Here is a 21,118-nt window from a genome sequence, read left to right on the forward strand (position 1 = left end):
GGACAAATTATATTTGAACAGGCAGAGAAGCTTCCATAGAAACAAAAGCGTCAAGAACTTGGCGGTTTGTTGCCACCGTCTCCATCTGCCTATAACGGGGACAACAGCATAATAAAAATGAAATTAGGATTGCACGCTATTAATCCCAAGTGGTTGCGGCGTCACTCAGTTATGAAGCACGCCAAAAAAATTTTTTACAAGTTTTGCTTTTTATACTTAGTTTCTAAAACCACGGATTTTTTTTTTCGCATCTTTATTGTTCGCTAACAGTCGTATGCGAAAGAAAAAGAGGATGAACAAGAAGGTTTTTAAAAACAAACTAGCGGTATGCTGCTGAAATGAGTGCTTGCAATATAGAGCAAAAAAATATCAGGGTAATAACGATTCACAAGTGCAATAAATCAAAAACTAACGTTCAGTAATCGAAGAAAGCCGCCGGAGTGAGACAGTAGCCATAAACGTATTACCTTGGCAGCGTATTACACAGCACAGCGTCCTTTTATTGAAAGGGTCACGGGCAGTGTCAGGAAAAGGTGAGGGCACGCTAGCAGTGGTGCGCCAGTCAAAACATTCTACGCTAAAAGAAATGATCATCTAAGCCTCATTTCAGCTAATTTAGCTGCTATAAATGAAAGCACACTTAAGAAATGAAATAGCCTACGGATTATACACTTAAGGTCACTCCAAAAAGCGAGCGATGATTTCTTTACCCCACAGAAATCCGGACCAGACGCAAGCCCAAAGTATATAGCATACTGCTTGCAAATCCCACTTTCCCCTTTCTGGTGGTGCACTAGAGAAACAAAAGACCGCAAGCTATTTAGCGAAGTGTCAGGTGAGAAGTAAAGCGATTTGCTTGTGTATCTTGTCAAGTTTAAAATAAAAAGTTGTGGAAGCAACTTTCCTTCAAGTTTGGTTTTTTCGCATGCCCCACCGCGGTTGCCTATAGAGACTAAAATACTAGGCTGCTGATCTGCAGGTTGCGGGATCGAATCCTGGCTGTGGTGGCTGCATTTCTGATGGAGGCGGAAATGTTGTAGGCCTGTGTGCTCAGATTTGGGTGCACGTTAAAGAACCCCAGGTAGTCGAAATTTCCGGAACCCTCCACTACGGCGTCTCTCATCATATGGAGTTTTAGGACGTTAAACTGCACATATCAATCATGTTTGGCTATAATTGTTTGTTCCAATCTCACCTTTCCACGCTTCATACGTACGAGATTCAGGTGTTCGGTGCAATACGTTTTGATGATCTGTGGGGTTTAACGTCCCAAAACCACCATATGATTATGAGAGACGCCGTAGTGGAGGACTCCGGAAATTTTGACCACCTGGGGTTCTTTAACGTGCACCCAAACCTGAGCACACGGGCCTACGACATTTCCGCCTCCATCGGAAATGCAGCCGCCGCAGCCGGAATTTGAACCCACGACCTGCAGGTCTGCAGCCGAGTAGATTAGTCACTAGACCACCGCGGCGGGGTGCAATACGTTTTCGACCACTTTTTTTTCCACCTTTGGCCTCTGATATGAATTGACCTTTGGTCACGTGTTGATGACAAAATTGGTGCGCCGTTGACCAGCGTACTGGTCCTATCGCAGCGCCTGACGGCAATGCACTGTCTTTCAGATCGGTATCATAATGCCGGTTGTGCATACCTCAGCAGCGTGGCTTTTCGTCAGTGCTCATAACGCAAGGCTCCAAAGACAGAAGATAACATCAAGGGTTGAACGCCCCAAAACCACAATATGTATGTGAGAGATGGTGTAGTTGAAGGGTCCGGAAATTTCAACCATCTGGTGCACCTTTGACTTGCGCTGACATCGCAGAGTAGACCATCGTTTACCGTTTTGCTTCCATCTAAATGCGACTGCCACAGCCAGGATTGAACCCGCGACCTTCGTGTAAGGAGCCGAGCACCATAACAGCTATACACCACCGCGGCATACAATGCCAGAAAAACAAGCCAGAAATGTTTTAAGGCTTGATCAGCTGCCTTTAGACTACCAAAATTTTCATAGCGTCTTTTAATTTTTGTACTGGGACCGCAGATAGTGACTGCATCGTCTTTGAGATGTGCATTTTTCTTTTCTAGATTAGGCTGGTCTTGAAGGTCTTTTTGAGAATTCAGGAACAGAATTATCTTTTCTGTGCAAAATACACATAGGCAGTGGAAGGTGAGGTTTGTGGAAGGATTGGGAGCTGGACTCCACCCCACCCTTACTAGGTAGTTTCGCTCTTTCGATGTTTGTTTGTAAATGCACACTTATGAAATCACGAAAAAACGAAAGGGTCCTCAACAACCAATGCGAACTTCACGCGGAGTCGCCACCCTGGCTGAACGCCACCGGACACGGTGCCGCCGTGCATTGATGCTTTGCGGGGAATGTGCACAGGGCTGGCGTGTGCTCACTTGAAGCGCAGATACAGCGTGCTTGCCTTGCTGTGTAACACACCTGTCAGCTTGCCTGTAGCGATTCAGCGCCCAGCGAAGGGATTCCGGAAAAGAACTCTTCACTTGCTGCAGCGCTTTGTGCAGATTTTAAAGGCGATAGTCTTTCTTGGGGACCTTCGACGCGTAAATGTTTGCCTGTTGGTCTGTACTTTTGTCTGTTTATCTGCCCATACGAAACTTCAAACGGCACTTAACGATCCCCTTAGCGGCTGACCCCATCCGCAGCACCCACCAATATCGCTCAAGATTCAGCGTTCATACTTGTGAGATTGTCAATTAGAAAGCAATTATTACGCATATATGAGGCACCACAAAAGCAGTTCAATATTCTGTATGTCTGTCTATTTACAAGAAAAGACATACATAAGTTTTTCTAAGGACCGTAGCGCTTATCACGCTTCAGTGACGATGCAACGCTTGCACGAAAAGGCAAGTGTTTCCAACGCTTTGCTAAGACGACACGGTGGTGGCACCTATCCGTCGCCTTGCGTTCTACCCCTTATCATCCCGGAGACAGGCACGCACGCCGCGCGCTTCATTTTCCAAGATAACTGCCAGATAGCTCTCATGTCTCACGTGTGACGTGACGTGTGCTCGTTCGCCTTCGCCGCACGCTCGAGACACTCTAACGCAGCGCGTCCAGAATACGGTTCACCAATTTTCTTGCGCAGAACATCAAATAAACGTTTTGTTCTCTCTCTCCAGACGAAAGACTATCGTCTTTTGACGACATTTGCAGTGTAACATGCAAATACGGGGCCATTTTTTATTTATTTCATACGGCCAGCTTGCTATGAAAGCCAAAGAAGGGGTGGTTTAACCGATAGAAAGTGTAGAACAAACTGTCAAAAAGAGATTGAAACATAACTGTGAAGCAAATGTGAAATATGTAATGAACAGTATTTACAGCGTGTGAAACACAGAAAACATTAGGATATAGGAAACACACAAGTTACTCTAGATAGAAATGGTGTCAAGGAAATACACAGGTCGCAAAAAACGATAAAGAAGCCCCACTTTTGGCAAATTTTACTGCTTGCAACTGAGTGGTTACTTTTACACAGCCCCAATCTGTGTAAATTGGATGCTTTTTTCGCACATCGCTCAAGACTGTTCGGTGCAGGGAATATCACACCGCAGAGAGACGCCGCCTATTCTGCACAAGCTGCGAAACAGGGTTCTGGATACATTCGATCACTCGGGGTATGCCCTGCTCTGTTTCAACTGCCTTGTTATGTGGAGATTGAGCTTTATATTATCCACTTCGCTTGTACGTTTCTATAGGTTTCGCAGTAAAAAAACACAAAAGAAAACAAGTCGAAACAGTGACCCAGGATGAAAAGTAATTGAATTAGAAACCACATACAGCACATAGCCTTCATTGGCATTACGGGCATGCTTGAGTTCATGACCGAGAAAATCCATTAAAGAAGACTGGACTTTCATTGCCCCCCCCCTCCATCTCCCGTTTCCCATAAAATATTCTGTCGCCACCTCTCCTCCCTAGCTGTTGTATCGCGCCCTGCCAAGCTCATCTCTAAAGCTACAGTGCTAGGTGCTAGCATAGCTGTGGCACTCCGTTTTTTTTTCTTGTGACAATGTTAAAAAAATACGAATGACTTAGACATACTCGCAAAAATAGTATGCTCTGAAGACAAGTGTTTATCGCAATAAAAAAAGGTATGTTGTGTTTTCATCAAAATAAGGATGAAAGCGATTAACTAAACAAATCCACTTTTCAAAGCATAAGAGCGCTGAACCAAACGATTAGAAAAAGTAGCGACACAGGATAAGCTCCCGCCCTCTGTCTGTTGTTCTTATAAGAATGCATAGTTTTGGGCTCTACGTTCCCAACACGAGGATACTACATGAAACGCTCAAACCACCTCACGTACTTTTGTGGGCATTTTTTTTTCATCCATCGCCGGTGTCAAGTACAGCCACCATGAAAACGGCGCCCCAGCGATGGCCCCATTCCATCCTGTTTGTGGCAAAGAACGCTACCGAAAGTCTGCGTGTTTTGAACAGGCAAGCGCTTTCGCTCTATTTTGAGAACACTGTGCTGAACGAGATTAAGGACCTACGACTTAATACAAGAAGAAACATCCTGGCTGTCGATGTGCGGCACCCGAGTGCGCTGAGCAAGCTGCAACAAGTAACACAACTGGAAAACATTGCAGTTAGGTCCATCATACCAGCCGATGGTGTGACCACATCAGGAGTCATTTACGACATTAACACGGAAATCCCAAACGCAGACCTTCCAATACTTATAAAACCAGCGAGTCAAGACAACGTCATTGTCAGCATTGGACGGCTTGGTAACACACACTGTGTGAGAGTAACGTTCAAAGGTGACTGTCTTCCCGCATATGTGAAGGTTGGCCACTTTCGTCAACAAGTTCGACCGTTCATTCCTAAACCCGTGCAATGCTTCAATTGTCAGAAGATCGGCCATGTAAAGGGAGTTTGCAGGAGCTCCGCAGCGTGCCCCCGGTGCGCCCAACCACACGCGGAAGACAACTGTAGCGCTACCACACTGAAGTGTCCTAACTGTCAGGGTGCTCACAAGGATTCTTCGAAAGAATGTCCGCACATAAAGAAAGAATTTTCTATTCTGAAGCGAATGGTACGAGACAGCTCAACCCACAAAGAAGCTGCCGAGGAAATCCGGCGAAGACGACGTCGCCGTCGAAGGTCTTCACGTCGGAGAGCGCCAACTTCAGGCGATAAGTCGGCGCATCAGGAAAGATTGCCAGCTGCAGTTTACAGCACGGCAAACACAGCCGTTGGAAAAGAGCAAAGGGACAGACCAGTCTCTACAGAAGAGTGGCCTCCACTTACACGTACAAACGCTCAGAAGAGCCGCAGCAGAAGCCGCCTTCTTCAGAGCAAGCTGCTGCAATGGAGGACTTTCGGAACACAGATCAGCAAGTGATAGCTCTTCTGCGACCTTTATTTAACGCCATCCGCTTGTTGTTAAGCAACTTGCACACACCATCAGCAAGAAGTGCGTTGCAATTACTGGACGCTTTGAGTCTAGAACTCCCAGCGCTTGAGTAAATAATGGCTCACCAGCCACTGTCTTTCAGAGAAGAGGTCCGAAAACAGCGATTATTCAATGGAATGCCCGGGGACGGAGGTTACGCATCGCCGATTTCCTTCGGTTCGTGTACACCAATAAGTTCGCCATCCTTGTCACCTGCGAGCCAAATTTGCAGAAAGAAATCAAACTTTCTGGTTATGAGTTATTCATGTCGTCTACAACTGCGGACAATAGCAAAGTTCTGATGTTTATTCGCGGCGACCTCACCTACATTAATCATCCGGTGTCACCCCACAACGACAATCAATATATAAGTAGAACAGTGAAAGGAGACTTACCATCACGGTTGTGGGTGCCTACCTCTCTCCGTCAAGCCGTTTCGACCATACTAGACTACAAGGTATCCTGTCAGCAACTTCTCACCCATGCATTATAATTGGCGACTTCAACGCCCATTATACAATCTGGGGCAGTTCTAAGACCGATGTTAAAGGGAGAAAGTTGGTGTCCTTCGCCTCGGACAACATACTTTTCTTGCTAAATGATGGCAGTCCAACGTTCCTACGTGGTTCAAGGTATAGCAGCTGCCTTGACCTAGCCTTTGTCTCACAAGGCTTCCTCAGGCATGCTGAGTGGTTTCCAGACATAGAAACGCTTGGAAGTGACCACATTCCCACTTACGTCAAAATCGAAGGATTGTCCCATGCTAAGATACGCGATAGTGTTCAGAGAGTGGACTGGTTGAAGTTCCAGTCTCGCATGGAAGAACAATGTGAAGCAAACATGTCCCTCGACTTAGAGGAGATAATTAAAAGCACAATACACAATACTACGTGTACCCTCACCTGCTCTCCCAAAGTAACAGAATTTGACATCGAGCTAGAACGACTTCCAGCAATCCGACGGCGTGCTGAACGAAGATACCGACGCACGGAGGATATAGAAGACTGACGGATTGCTCGACGTATACAAAAGAAGATTCAGCGCCGGATAAATAAACTCGAGTCACAACGTTGGACTGCTTTTTGTGAGTCACTTGACCCACGAAAACCTTTATCCCAATTGTAGAAGACGGTACGAGGTCTCCGCACAAAACCCACTCAGTGGTCACCATTCAGGGCTCTCGCACTTTCTGAACAGAGACGCGGCATTGACGTGGCAGAAGACTTCTGTGCCACAGTATCTGGGCCACTCGCAGTGCCAAATAGCCTATTTCCCTCGACTAACTGTCCACAAACACTGGATTCCTGCATGGATATGCCTTTTTTCCATCGTGGAGCTCAGAGCAGCACTAGCTTTGTGTGGACGCACGTCGGCACCAGGGCCCGATATAAGTTTTATAGGGCCTTGTGTCATCTGGGTGAACGCGCGAGAATCCTCTTTTTGGAGTTGTACAACAAATCCTGGCAAGATGGAACGCTTCCGACAAGCTGGAAGACAAGTCGCCTAGTTCCACTACTGAAGCCAGGCAAGTCACCGTGGGACCTCTCATCTTATCGTCCGATCGCATTGGCCAGTTGTGTAGGCAAAGTTATGGAGAGGATGATCCTGGGACGCCTGGAGTGGTTCTTGGAGTGTAACAACATCTACTCAGATGCCATGGCAGGATTTCGGCGTGGTCGAGCATCGATCGACAACGTAGTTGACCTTGTCACTTATGTCCAACACGAGAAAGGCCGTAAGCGTCTCTGCGCATCTTTGTTCCTAGACGTCAAAGGGGCGTATGACACCGTTACGCATAAAGCTGTTCTCACCACTCTCGAAGATATAGGAGTAAGTGGTCAGATGTATCGCTGGGTACGGAATTATTTGTCAATGCGATCTTTCTTTGTGAGCACTGAAGACGGTCCAACCTCTCATCATTACAGCCCCCGTGGCGTTCCCCAGGGTGGCGTACTCAGCCCTGTGCTGTTCAATCTTACGTTAATTGCTTTCACTGAGCATCTGCCAAGCACGGTTAGGCTATCAATGTACGCATATGATGTCTGTGTTTGGGCATCGGCTGTAACACGCCTGCAGTTACGAGGGAGAATTCAAAAAGCTGCCACTGAAACATTACGCTACCTCCGAAATCGAGGCTTGGAAATTTCTTCTGAGAAATGCGCCCTCGTAGCTTTTACACGAAAGCCTATGGATAAGTACACTATAAACATCAATGGTCAAACTGTAATATACGTTCGATCGCACAAGTTTTTGGGCGTCATAATTGACAGGAATTTATCATGCAGCGATCACGTTTCATACATGAAGAAACGGTTATTGGACATCTGTAATATACTGAAGTTCTTTGCAGAGAAGACTTGGGGAATGTCTCCCAGTGCAATGCTACAGCTGTACAGAGTACTTTTTCTCGGTTTCCTGCGGTACAGTTTACCGGCACTGACCAATGCAAGCAAAACAAGCCTTCTAACGCTACAGAGTGTTCAGTCCCAGGCACTCCGGATTTGCCTCGGCTTGCCTCGTAGTGCGTCAACAATGGCTACTATAGCTATCGCTGGTGACCACCTCATCACGACACATGTCAACATTGAGGCACTCAGGACACATATAAGGCATATTGCTCGGACACCCTGCCACCACCTAGCCTCTTTACCAGAAGACAGACCACGTTCGTCATTTCGCCAAACGGTCACCACATACCGCGATTCTTTGCCAACATGCTTCACACCCGCCACCAGGCCTTCCACTTCTCCCTGGTGCCTGACTCAGGCTAATATCAGGCTAACTATACCTGGCTTCAAGAAAAAAGCAGATATGTCGTCACCTGCTCTCAGACAGCTTGCTCTGCTCTTGTTATACGAGACGTATCAAGGCTCTATACACGTATACACCGACGGCTCTGTTTTACAGAAGAGTTCAACGGCATCATTTGTTATACCGATAAAAGACACGACGAGAAAATTCAAGACCTCCTACCTTTCGACATCAACGGGAGCAGAGCTCACAGCTCTTCGTGCCGCATTGCAATTCATCAGCGATCAACAGCCACAAAAATGGACAATTTTCAGTGACTCAAAGGTGGCATTGCAATCCCTTCTCTCACCTTTACGGCACAGCCCGTACGAACAGCTGGTATTTGAGATTGCAGAAAAGACTCACCAATTCATTGAGGAAGGTCATGAAATAGTCATTCAATTGCTTCCAAGTCATTGTGGAATAATTGACAATGAACGGGCCGATCGAGCTGCCCGTTCTGCCCATACTGAAAGCGATGAAATATCAATTCCGCTTTCAAGAACTGACGCTGCACGGAGACTCCGCATGCTTGCTCGCAAGCGCACCACGTCGCAATGGAACGAGTCACATTTCATCCATGCACGGTTAGATACTTTAGACCCAACTCTTAGTCTTCGAATTCCTCCGGAATTACGCCGACGAGACGCCACTATGCTGTGCAGATTATGGTTGGGCGTCGCATTTACCAATGCGTCCACGTTCCGCATAGGAATGGCTGACACTGCTGCATGGGACCATTGTGGCAGTGATGAAACAACTTGGCACATTCTGTGTGAATGCCCACAATACTGCTCGCAGAGACAGTCACTCTGCGGTGCACTAGGTGAACTGGACAACCAGCCTCTTTCGAAAGAAAGACTCCTGCGCGGCCGACAGGACTTTATGTCGCAGAAAAAGGCTGTGAAGGCGCTCCTGCGCTTCTTTCGTTCAACCGGCCTGTCCAAACAACTGTGATCGGAACTCCATGAATGTGTGCGCATGTTGTTTTTTTCTAATTTATTTTATATCTCTCTATATCTATCCTCTTTCCGACCCTTTTCCCCACCCCCGTACAGGGTAGCAAACCAGGTCGTCTAGGTTAACCTCCCTGCCTCTTCCTTTTAATTATTTCTCTCTCTCTTTTGTTTCATCGACTGACCTATCCTCACACTATGAGGATTTATTATGTGTGTCGGGCTCTTTCTATTTCGTCGACAGAGCGCGCTGTTACGTTATGTCAGTGCACGAAATAACCAAGAAGTGGGTCGAAAGTGTTCCGTGCCGCCTTTCACAGTATTTCTCTAACAGGATATGGTGTTTTTCGTTGTTAAATAGCGTAAACCGAAACAGACACGAGAGGCTGAAAAATAAAACAAAAATAAAACACTGTTTAGTTGCTCCCGCGAAGACGGTTTGTGAAGCTGGGAGGCGGCACAGAAATATCTTCTTTGACTGGGCAGCGTTTTCACCAGTTGGGGCAGTTTGCATATGAAGTACGTGAGGTTCGGAGGAGGCTACTTCCGTAGCGATGTTGGTTCACCTCTATTAGCCGTCGGTGACAAAGCGAGAGATGAATAGACAGACGCGGTCTCCTCCATTGGCGGTGTTGTACTCGTAGGAATTGTTTCTGGTGGAGGGGAGCTTCTTAAAGACAGAAGGGAAAAGTAAAAGGAACTGTATGATTGGGGAAAAGTCACAGCATATAGACGGAATGAATGACGACCACTGGGGCGAAGTAACTGTCCATTCGTTCGTGCGTGCACCGTCTGTCCGTTTGTCCATCCATCCATCCGTCCATCCTTGCTTGCATCCATTTATCCATTCGTCCATCTGTATGTATGTATGTATGTATGTATGTATGTATGTATGTATGTATGTATGTATGTATGTATGTATGTATGTATGTATGTATGTATGTATGTATGTATGTATGTATGTATGTATGTATGTATGTATGTATGTATGTATGTATGTATGTATGTATGTATGTATGTATGTATGTATGTTCTTTTGTATGTCTGGCGACAAGCACGAGCCACCGCAGCGCTCCACGCCCACCCCTCTGCTTCGTCCATGCCCCGCCAACGATCCGCCACGTATGGTGACAACCCAGGAGACTGAGAGAGGTGCTCCTTCCTCGCGCACCCAGGCAAAACCTGCGCAGCAGCTTATCGGAAAGTAGCGGTACAATGTAATCTAGAATATGCTCACTTAATTGCAGATTGTTTGTACTTCCATGAGACAGCGCCGTATATTATACTGTTTGGTGGATACTGAATTCCATTTTTTTTTTCGTCGCTTCTTCTCTCGGTGTCACCTGGCGCAGGACAAGGCTGGACTGAGAGGAGCTTTGCCCCTAAAATTCACGCAATGAATTCTCGTGGAAAAAAAAAGAATCGCCCAGTTGTCTTTTGACGAAAACTGCGCAATTGACAGCAATAAAGAAAACGCGCTTTCCCACAATTGCTGCTTGCTCAGTCACGACGAGCATGATAGTAGTTAGGTGGGCGTCACAGCAAAGCAAGCACTTCATTCCAGCACTCAGATAAAGAATATGTCGCTCCTGTACGCCTGTGCTGTTTAGCTTCTATGCGAGGCCGCACCGTGATAGCCGGCGCACGGCATAGCGTTGACACGCTGCGTCGTGATCATATTGAGAAACGGGGACCCTCCACAAAAAAAGGCTCGAACCTCCTTCCCTTCGCCCGAATAATAAAATCCTGTCCACGCTCCAGCTTTGCCATCCCTTTGTTTTAAATAGAATTCCCCCTTTTTCGTTATGAACACGGTGTAAGGATAATTAGGCGTCAACACTAAGCACGCCTGCGCGGCCAGATCATGTTCGTCTCACGGGAGCATTCTCCTGCGAGCCGTCAGACGTCGCAGCCAACGTACCCAGCGAAGTGGCGCTGACGCATTGAAATTCATTTGCCTCCCCGATGTTTTCGTTTCAAGCGGTGGGATTAACACTTAAAGGGCGAAATTAATTTGTTATTTCAGAATAAAAGATAGAAGTTTACGATGTTTATTGATTCATTACGAAGAAAAAGCATTCTGCAGGGGTTTGACTTCGTCCACACGAATGAATCATGGAGTATTCAAAGCTAAGTTCTGTTCACGCGCACTAGTATTTTCTATTCTTCACGACATTTCTCAGTGCAAAGAAAAAATCTTACAAAATAACGTTAGCCAGCGTGCTATCTCTCCTTCAAAATATTTCCCGTTGGGGAAAAATGCATGGAACTCCCACGTGCTTAGATGCAGGTGAATGTTAAACAGCTCCGGATGTCACTGCGGCTGGTTCAGGATACTGTTGCTTCCCCGGAGGTTGTAAGGCTGTTACCGGGCCGACAGACACCAAGTTTCTGAGTACACACGCACAGTTGCGTCACTTCGGGGCTGTCGACTTCCTCCGGACAAAATGCGTGTGCTTGTACAGAAGATTGCCTCTCCCTGGCCAGGGGAGAGGCAATCACCACATAGCTGTACCACCACATAGCTCCAGCTGTACTTGACTAGGTGAGGTACTTGAGGCAGTTCAGAAATGATGTCAGAAAGACCTTTATCGACAAAACAGGCCACTTTGGGGCATCGAGTAACACTCTTACTTTTAACTCCACTTGAAATTCGGTTGAAATCATGTCCTCTGAAAACTCCTGACGCAGGCATGGGCCATAGGCTTTATAGTTTGATCTGCCATTGAAATCGCACGGTGCCACTTCTCCAGACGATCACTGTCAGACGGCATTTCGAAGAGAGGCACACGCTGCGCATTAGTCCGATAGCCAGAATGGCAGTTTGGCAATAAGCACAGGCCAGCAAAGAGACACAGAATCAGCAGCACGCGCGTTTCTTTCAAGCGTGCTGCTGAGACGGCTTGCCCCGCTCGTTGCAGCGTCAGCTAAGAAGGAACTGATGACTCTGCAAGATAATTGATAACGGTCCGAACATTATGTCGATGCGCTGGGATCGCGCTTTTCAACGCGTTGTGAGGAGAGTGTCAGTACCTGTTTTTGTGTATTATTACAACGTGGTTATGACATATAGCTGCCCTCGGCGATCGCTGGTAACACCTAAGAAAATGTGCACTTTTTTCTGTTGCAGGATTTTATTAACACACGATTTCATTTCGTGTATTAAATTGCGTGCGGCCATACGAACGTGTGATATCTCTGTGCACTTTGACGCAGATATAAGGCTGCCAGTCACCATGCCACATGTCACGTTACACTTCTGTCATGTTGCGTCGCTTATTAATTCATTCATTCATAATACTTCGAAAGTACCACATAGGACATTTCATGAGGGGTGAGTGAAACAAAAAAAAACTGGCGGGTCCCGTGAGATTTGATGACTTGAAATATGGTCTTCAACGGCAGGCTTAGAATTCAGCAATGACAGTGATGAGGGCGATATGTGAAGGAAAGGTATTCCATTCTCCTGCAGTATGCCGAAAAAATGAACGTTGATAGGCGGTCATGTGTGCACGTGCCAGATACACAGCATTTGGGTGCGAGTGGTTAGAGTAGCGATCTGCGGAAATGACGATTTGGTTTCCTGGAGATAACGAATTAAAACATCTAAAAGTAAGATTAGACGAGCAGTCTTGCGGTGAGAAAAAAAAAGTGAGTGGATGCATAGCTAGGTTTTTAGGACGAATACACTTGTCCTGTAGGAATAGTCTGAAAGAATAAACCTGGAAGCATGGTTCTGAGCCGATCCATTAGAATTAGTTATATTAACTTCGTGGTTGTCATAGATAGTAGAGGCATATTCTAGTTTCGATCGGATCAACGTTTTATATGCAAGTACTTTGGCTGTAGGGGTGCTGACGATAAGTTACGGCGTAGGTAACCTAATAAGCGATTGCAGAAATTGGTTAGTTGGTGTATTCGATGGGTCCAGGACAGATCGCTAGATACACGTACTCCTAGGTACCTAAATCTCCGTCATTATTTCAAAGTGTTGTTGTTCAGGCAGTAGGAAGACGTTGCGTAGTTACGGCGGTGATAGAAAGGATATGTGGCAGCACTTAATTAAGGTAGAGAACACATACTATTCGGTTTCACCATGTCTGGATTTCGAGAAGATCATCCTGGAGAGAGAAGGAATCTATGGAGCTTGTTATCGCTCGTGTATTTGATGATACATGTACTGGAAGGTCATTATTATATGCAAAAAAAGTAGCGGTCCAATTACAGAGCCTCGCGGCACACTAGATAAAAGAGAGGATTGAAAGAAGGAATATGAGCTGGTGAAAACAAATTGACGGTGATCGTCCAGGAATTCACGTAGACACTTAACTGTGTTGGGGTCTAGGCTTAGGTTCGAAACTTTTTGCATGACAAGAATGTGCGATACTTTATCGAAGTAGCTTTTGGAGTCCCAGAAGGAAGTATCAGTGACAATGTCTTGAGCCAGGTCGGAATGTAAATCATGCATGAATAAATCAACTTCAGTGTTGAAAGAGTGAGCTTTGTGAAATCCGTGCTGACTAGGATGAAAGAAGTTGACAGATGGCAGACAATTGGCAATGTGTGAGTGTAAAATAGGCTCCATTAGTTTTCAACAGACGCTGGTGAGAGAAATTAGGCAGTAGGTACTAGGATTTGCATGAGGAGGAGGAGCAAGGAAGGAGCAAGGACGGGGAGTTTGGTTGCCTTTTTCAAAATGGGAATGATCTTGCCAACTTTCTAGTCAAAATGTATTGATTCTGTGGAGAGAGAATGCTGGAATATCAACGTCAGAAAAAGACTGGTAGTGTGTTTGGTCAACACTGTCGAAATTTGGGCTTGTTGGTGCATTGTGACGACTGAAAATAGCGCTAAGAAACGGGGACACAAGAAGAGGACACACGGCACAGGCGCTAACTTCCAACATAATGTTTATTACCACCGCACGCTCGCCTATATCACCAAAAATATATCACATGACATCAATGATGCGCACATAAAATTAAAGTCTTAGAAAATACAATTCTTTATCACTAAGCGTAAGAGAGTGAGTGCTGACGCACTTAGACCCCAGTGAAGCGATAGCCTCAGCCTCAATAATCTCTCTAGTAAGCTTATCAAACATTCTCTTGATAACTGTGCATGCATTGAATATCGGCGCGCAGCCGCAGGATTTACAACGTATGGCCAACCAACTCCCCTGGCCGTTTTTCACATTATTACAATGTTCTCTTAATCGATCATTAAGGCAACGGCCCGTCTGTCCAATATACTATTTACCACAAGAAAGCGGGATACGATAAACAACGCATATGATGCAGGAAACATAAACAGTTCGATGCTTCTTACTACACTCTATGGGTTTTCTGTCACGGTCATGAAGGCCACAAAGGCTGACCAACTTCTTGGGAGCCGAAAAGACAACCCTAACTTCAGAGCGCTTAGCTCTGAAGCGCTCTGAAGTTAGGGTTGTATATATATATATATATATATATATATATATATATATATATATATATATATATATATATATATATATATATATATATATATATATATATATATATATATATATATATATATATATATATATATATATATATATATATACTGCAAAGAACGGTGGTGCGGTATATTAATGAAGCACAGCACATAGCATGATGTATCTCGACTAGTGATCACTGAAACGAAAACAAAAGTTCAAACATCAATATTTCTTCACCGAAAGATTGCAATGTACTCGCGTGGTAATTGTATCCTTCGGCAGGTGATACGTATGAACGTTTCACAGCAATATAATAGGTGTAACATTGGTAGAAACGCTCTTACTCCTTTTTTGAAGTTGTATTTACCAGTTCCACTTCTTTTGAAGATAAACCAACTTGACTAAGCCGTAGATGCCTTTCGCCCACCCTCGAAATAAATGCGCGTGTAGGGAAGGTGCAAACGCGACAATACACTACTTACAAATGTCAGACATTGTGGCGGTGTCAAGGGTGTAATTAGAGTCATCGCAACCTTTACAGCACAAAACAGTTCACAGCATAAACCTTCAAAAGCTTTACCTCTATTGCGCGACAATGGATGCTGAGGTGTTACCGCATACAAGAGTCGAGAAGTAACCAGATTCCGTATACCTCATGCGCCAGCGCGAACAGCACACTTGCGTGCCTACGCCCTCTGCTACGCTGTTTCACATACAAGACCAGGCTTATCTGTGTGATCATGTCTTCAAAAAACCAGATTACCGCTGATTGTCGTGCTACTGATATCGTTACTTTTTGCACGTATTCTCGCAAAATAGCATTAAGAAATTTGGAGGACGGTGCATTATCGTCTTTAATTAAACGCGCTAGCCCCATAGGGCTTTTTTTCACATCATCGTCTGAATCAAGAGCCTGGATTCGCTTCTCGCTGAATACCTAAACCTTGCCACAAGAAAAGGATCATCGGATCACTAAACATTTTAACACGGGTCGTTAACATGCTTACGGCCAGTAAGAGTTTTAGGTGCCCATTGCCTTTTATTCTTCATATGCTCTGCAATCCTACCAGTATCTTCTAGCGTAAAGTTCCTGCTGCAGGTGCGAACTTTGTTGATATACTGGTGCTAGTAATACCAATTCAATCCGCCTATCGGCCTTTAAATCACTTGCTATTTGCGCTGCTCGCCTGTCTCGATGCCTTGTGGGATGCTACAATTTTGAACTGCCGTCACTCAATAATACATGCGTTAATGAGACTCCTCGCCCCAAACGCTATTTGTGTACGGCTTTCTTCCTTATCAACTTGAAGCATTGGCGTGGCACTTGTCGACCACGTGGAACACCCAATCGCCACGCAAAAGCCCCGAGTTCAATTTTCATTTGCACCAATACTTTTTATTGTTTATGGCAACAATTTCGAATTTAGCCTCATTGACAAGGCCTACGTCTAGCTCACAACATGCGCCACCGAGAGCGAGAATGTGCGCGAAAAAAGCTCTTCATCAGGCTGAAAATTGAAGCGCAGCAACTCGATGCTCTAAGTAAAACAGATGGCACAGTTCTCGGATATATCGCTTCACGTTCGGCACGTCGTTGCAATGGTTTCTGTTGCCAAGCTTGTTAGCAAGAACATAGCGCTGCAACATGTATCCGAAATATAAACTAACAAGTTTTAGAACAAGAACACTTTATTACCAGTTATACCATCCTGTTATCCATTCAGGCGCTTGTTTTCTCAATTTTGCGTTTCTTGCCGCTCTGGACGCTCTTGCTTCGGCTTCGACCCCGACGGCCCCTCAGCTTTTGCTTTATGGCGGCTAGCTTCTTCCAGTACTCGACCTCCTCACCTCCTTCAAGGGCATTGGCGGTGACGGATTGACCGTCGATAGACAAGCGTTCGCCCTGCTCCTCAAGCTTGGCAAGTACGGCACGGGCAGAGCCTTTCTCGACGAAACGAAGCACGGCTTCGCCTTCGCTTCTACAGTAATCAACGAAAGCCACCTCGGCATAGGGCGTGAGCGCTTCTTTCAAGGTTTTCCACTTCGTGGCTTTATCAATTCCCGTGACGCGCATCAAACAGCCGGGCACGAACTTGAGCTCTTTGGAGCATACAGCTAGTGCTTCGAACTTGGCATCTTCCAGGAGTCGAAGGGCGTGGTGCGTTTGCTTGGGGGCTCTCATCAGCTTCTGCTCTTCAAATTTTACGCTATCCCTGGCAAGAAAAGCATCAGCTTCATCTTTGGTCGCAAAGGTCGCGAACACAGAGCCAATGAACTTCTTTTTACGGCGTCTCATGTACACGTCGATGCACTGGCCAAACTGACCGAAAAATTCCAGCAGCTCATCGATGGAAATCGTGAGCGGGAAGCCCTTGACAAAGACCGTTCGCTCATCCGTTTTCTTCCAAACTTCTTCGCTATTTGTGGGCAACGGATGTTCGCGACAACGACGCACCAACGTCCCATCCTTGTGCACTTCCAAAAGCGAGCTCGCTGAGTTGAGGATTGCGTCAGCAATGTCTTCTTTGTTTTCAGTGAGGCTCCTGAGCTTCTTGAATGTCAGCAGCACGTCAATATCCACCCAACCAAAACCGGATTTGATCTTCTCTCGAAGAAATTTGTCGCGAGACAAGTTCAAGTCGCCGAAGTAATACTCCAACTGCTTGACGATTTTCTCCCGTATTTCGTCGTTGGGCCCTGCGCATTCCTGTATCGGCGCTGGTTGGCAGGCCATTCCACGACACTCTGGAGAGTAGTTGGACCGATGCACTTGTTCGATAATGATGCCAGATGCACAGTAAACCGAATGCTGAACAATGACGCGCAAGCAATAACCAACTTGTGCGGGAACTGGTAGTCACGCTTTCGTAGAAGCCCGTGTCACAAGCTTTGATAGCTCATTGACACCATCGCCATCTGCGTATCGCGCGTAGAACTAAAAGCAAGAAAAAATAAAAATGCAATTACGTCACAATCGAAGTGGTAGTGACGTCGCGAATGTGCGTTACTGAAGCGATATTGTCATTCTCTTAAATTGCCTCTTTTTTGTATGACCTTGATAGTTAGGCGATTTCGTTAAGTTTTTCTGGTACACTAATGTGTGTGCAAGTGGAACATCGATAAAAAATTTTTGGCACCAAGCCTATTTTATCAGCCTAATCACGTAATTACAAGGTATATTTAAATACCTTGTAAAAAAAGAATGTGATCAAGGGCACAGACGAACAACGCAATATCTCTAAAACTCACTTCCAGCAATCGAAGAATACCATGGGTGTGATACTGCAGCCGCAAGAGTATCACTTTGCCACCTTTTTACAACCTGGCGTTTGTTCGTTCTAGCTAAAGCTCTAGCGAAAGCTGATTAGCTGTCGTAATCGTTCAGTTTCGATGTTTTGAGGCTTGGGTGGCTTAGTGCATACTTGGCTGTTGTTTTTCGAATATTTTTAATTTTAGACTCCCGATGTAAGCTAGCAACTTACAATACGTTTTATCTAGAACTTGCTGAAAGAACTTACACACTATTTTGTTTTGCAGTCGAGTGTCACGAAGGGGGGCGTCTGCAAGCAGTTCACTAATGTGTGCCTTTGCTTAGTTAAGCACATGTTCGGGCTGTCGAAGAATCGCTCACTTCGGTGCAGTGATAGCGCGCACAGCTTTTGTAGGTTATTATTATTATTATTATTATTATCTTTTTTTTACTCAATTGCATATATATTACAGGTGTGACCCTTAGAGAAGCCGGAGTAGCTCACAGAATTGGAGACAACCGCTCTTGTGACTTCAGAATGCTTTCGCTGGACCACGGCCGACGTCGTTTTGCGGCCTTTCGCAGTGATGAATGCGGCTTGCTAAGCGAAGAAACACTGTGCTGTGTAAGGCTGCCTGTGTGACACTTTTACGGCTACTGTCTCGTTCCAGTTGTTTTTCTTGAGCGTAACGGGAGTTTTAATAGCGATTGCACTGTTCAGCTTGTGAGACCGATCATCATAATCTTTGATCAGTCAGCCAGTCAAGAACGTTATTAGGAGACCCTTAGGAGTGCTAGCCAGAAGGGGGTTCAAGACAGACATCCTAGCAGCCGCTACTGTAGGCGACGCCCGGGTCGAAGGTGGAAGCGTGGTGATGTTCAGACAGTTCTTGGGCCCTCTAGACTGGATTTTGTTGGTGTTGGAGTGCGGAGCTCCAGAATGCTTCTTCATCAGTGGAATATTTTGATGTATATCGTAAGAAAAATATCCGATTAATAAATTAAGTTTCTTTCTCATATCATTCTTGTCAACCTTTTTCTCTCGCATCGACTACTAGTGAGCCACGAAGACGCAATAAATCATTTAGGACGCAAATATGTAAAAGAGCAGCACTTTTTATTCACATTATCACGCCACGCACTGCAAATAGGTGACGTTGTTACCACTTCAAGTTGTGACGTCATGTTTTTAAGGTTTTTTTTGTTGATGACGTGTAATTGCCCTTGAAAAACGTAGATCGCGACGGTAGCCAACTGCATGACCCATGTCTGCCTGCGGAGGTTTCGCTACCAGGTCTCGTATGCTTCGGACTGCCAACGCACGCCCCCCATACCTGACACATGAGCAAAAAATAAAAAAGTAGGCAGTAAGGTATTTTGTGACGTGTCAGACTGCCCGTAAAATAAATTTGCAGCTTGCACTCAACACCAGCTGCAGTCTTTGTTTAGGTCACGACCCTGTGACACTATTTCAACGTAACTACATTGAGTTTTTATTCTAGATATGTCGGCCTATACCTAACCAGACGCGCTTCAATCGTACTGAGTGCTCTGATCTTTATGCCAATAGGTTCTCGACCACTTTGCGCGCCAAGTTGCGAAGTGAAATGATCTTGCGCGTAGACATGTTGCGGAGAGTGTAGGACACTGTACCTTGAGAAATGGTTCAGATGCTGGATTTGAGATAGAGGACAGTACATACCATAGGGCCGTACTAATGACTGAAGATGCCAATGCGAAATCGTAGCAGAACCACAAAAAAGCAACGCCAAGGGGAATTGCCCTAGAAAGGAAGCAGTGTGTCTGACTGAAAGCTTACGCCCACTTGTATGATGTTGCGATAGATATCATGATAAGACTGTGCCTACACTGCCACAAACCGCAAAAAATTCCTTATTTCTCCGGCTTCAACGTAGTCACAGCATCTATAAAGCAGATAAACTTCAGTTGATGGCAAATATCGTGAACACATGCCACTTAAAAGAATAACTTCTGGCTGAGTATTTGAAAACACAAACGAATGCTCTATCACAGACAACCACACAAAAAACGAAAGCAAGTAGTCACCTGCAGGGCTGATAACCCTCCCGAAATTCATAGTAAACTTGTCGTCACATGACATCACTGTGACAACTAGTTTTGCACAGCTTTTATTGTACAAACTATGTTTGGACCCACAGCAGAAATTGAGTTGGGCACCACGAAAAGAGGACTCCATTCTCTCTGTCAGCCGCATGAGGGCGCACCACGGTCGTCACTGATCCGTCTACCGTTACTTCCCCCTTATCGACTTGCCCTCCCTTTGTATGCACGAAGCGGGACTGCGCTTTAGCTGCTTTAGCCTTGTTATTCACACGCTCGACATCTTCGAGGTGAGAGGCTGACTTGCAGTGAGTTCAACTTCCTGATGATGTGTATAGCTCGTGCCGTTAAAAATGAACTGTTATAATTTATTCTTGTGAAGCAATATGCGAGGCGAAGCTGCTTCAAGTGCAAGTGGGGCAATGCTGTACGGGCTAAGTCGAATTTTTGTGTTGCATTTTGATCCCTGCACTACACCGACATAATAAAGCAATTATTTTCTTGAATGCCATTATCTAGGGTTTCACGTCCCAAAACCACAATATAATAGACACCGTATTGGAGGGCTCCATGAATAATGTCCATTCGGGGCTGCTTAACGTGCACCTCAGCTTATGTACATGGGCCTCAAACATTTTTGCCTGCTTTGAAAATGCAGCAGCCGCAGCCGGGATTCAATTGCGGCTTCTTATCTTAGCGGGTTGTTCTTGTATAAATGGACGTATTTGACACCATTCTGCCCAATGCCGATTTTATTAGTCACTCTTTGTTTAGGCTGGCTCAACTTCCATTTTTTCTGATTTTTGATGATCATGGTAAAACTGCTGTTTCAGCCCATTTCCCTCCTTTCAAGGGCGTTCGTATTTCTGGCACGGTGAAAAAAGTGCACATAACCTGCCTAAACGCCCTTATGGGCTTATTCGTGCTTAAATGTACTTTTTGAAGCGTAGTGCGAAGTGAGAGCACAAAATCACAGCATTTACGGAAATCTCGGAATGAACGCGTAGGGCAAGTTTACACACCGAGCTGGGCATTTTTATTTCGTGCACATTGGCTGCCCACAGTCGTTCCGTTGCACTATATTTCGCAGATGCGCCGCGAATCATAACCTGAACATGAGGATTACGAGTGTT

At 45.5% G+C, this 21,118-nt stretch overlaps 2 protein-coding genes across 5 annotated transcripts in view; one reads left to right on the top strand and one right to left on the bottom strand.

Moving 5' to 3' along the window:
* Positions 1 to 18,922, top strand: part of LOC142803994 (uncharacterized) — a 48,990-nt gene extending 30,068 nt beyond the window's left edge. For all 4 annotated transcript variants that reach the window (XR_012894403.1, XR_012894405.1, XR_012894404.1 and 1 more), the window contains one exon: positions 18,377 to 18,922. The gene's annotated coding sequence lies outside the window, so the exon portion shown is untranslated. The remainder of the gene's footprint in view (positions 1 to 18,376) is intronic.
* On the bottom strand, positions 16,325 to 17,552 carry LOC119159926 (la protein homolog). Its single transcript, XM_037412721.2, has one exon. It carries the CDS (start codon positions 17,385 to 17,387, stop codon positions 16,374 to 16,376), a length of 1,014 nt encoding a protein of 337 aa, XP_037268618.2. The 5' UTR covers positions 17,388 to 17,552; the 3' UTR covers positions 16,325 to 16,373.
* Positions 18,923 to 21,118: the final 2,196 nt, after the last annotated feature.

The sequence above is a fragment of the Rhipicephalus microplus genome, chromosome 3, assembly GCF_043290135.1.
Source record: "Rhipicephalus microplus isolate Deutch F79 chromosome 3, USDA_Rmic, whole genome shotgun sequence".
Classification (NCBI taxonomy): domain Eukaryota; kingdom Metazoa; phylum Arthropoda; class Arachnida; order Ixodida; family Ixodidae; genus Rhipicephalus; species Rhipicephalus microplus.

Coding starts and splice junctions, on each gene's coding strand:
- LOC119159926 (XM_037412721.2), bottom strand. CDS start 17,387: ATGGCCTGCCAACCAGCGCCGATACAGGAATGCGCAGGGCCCAACGAC.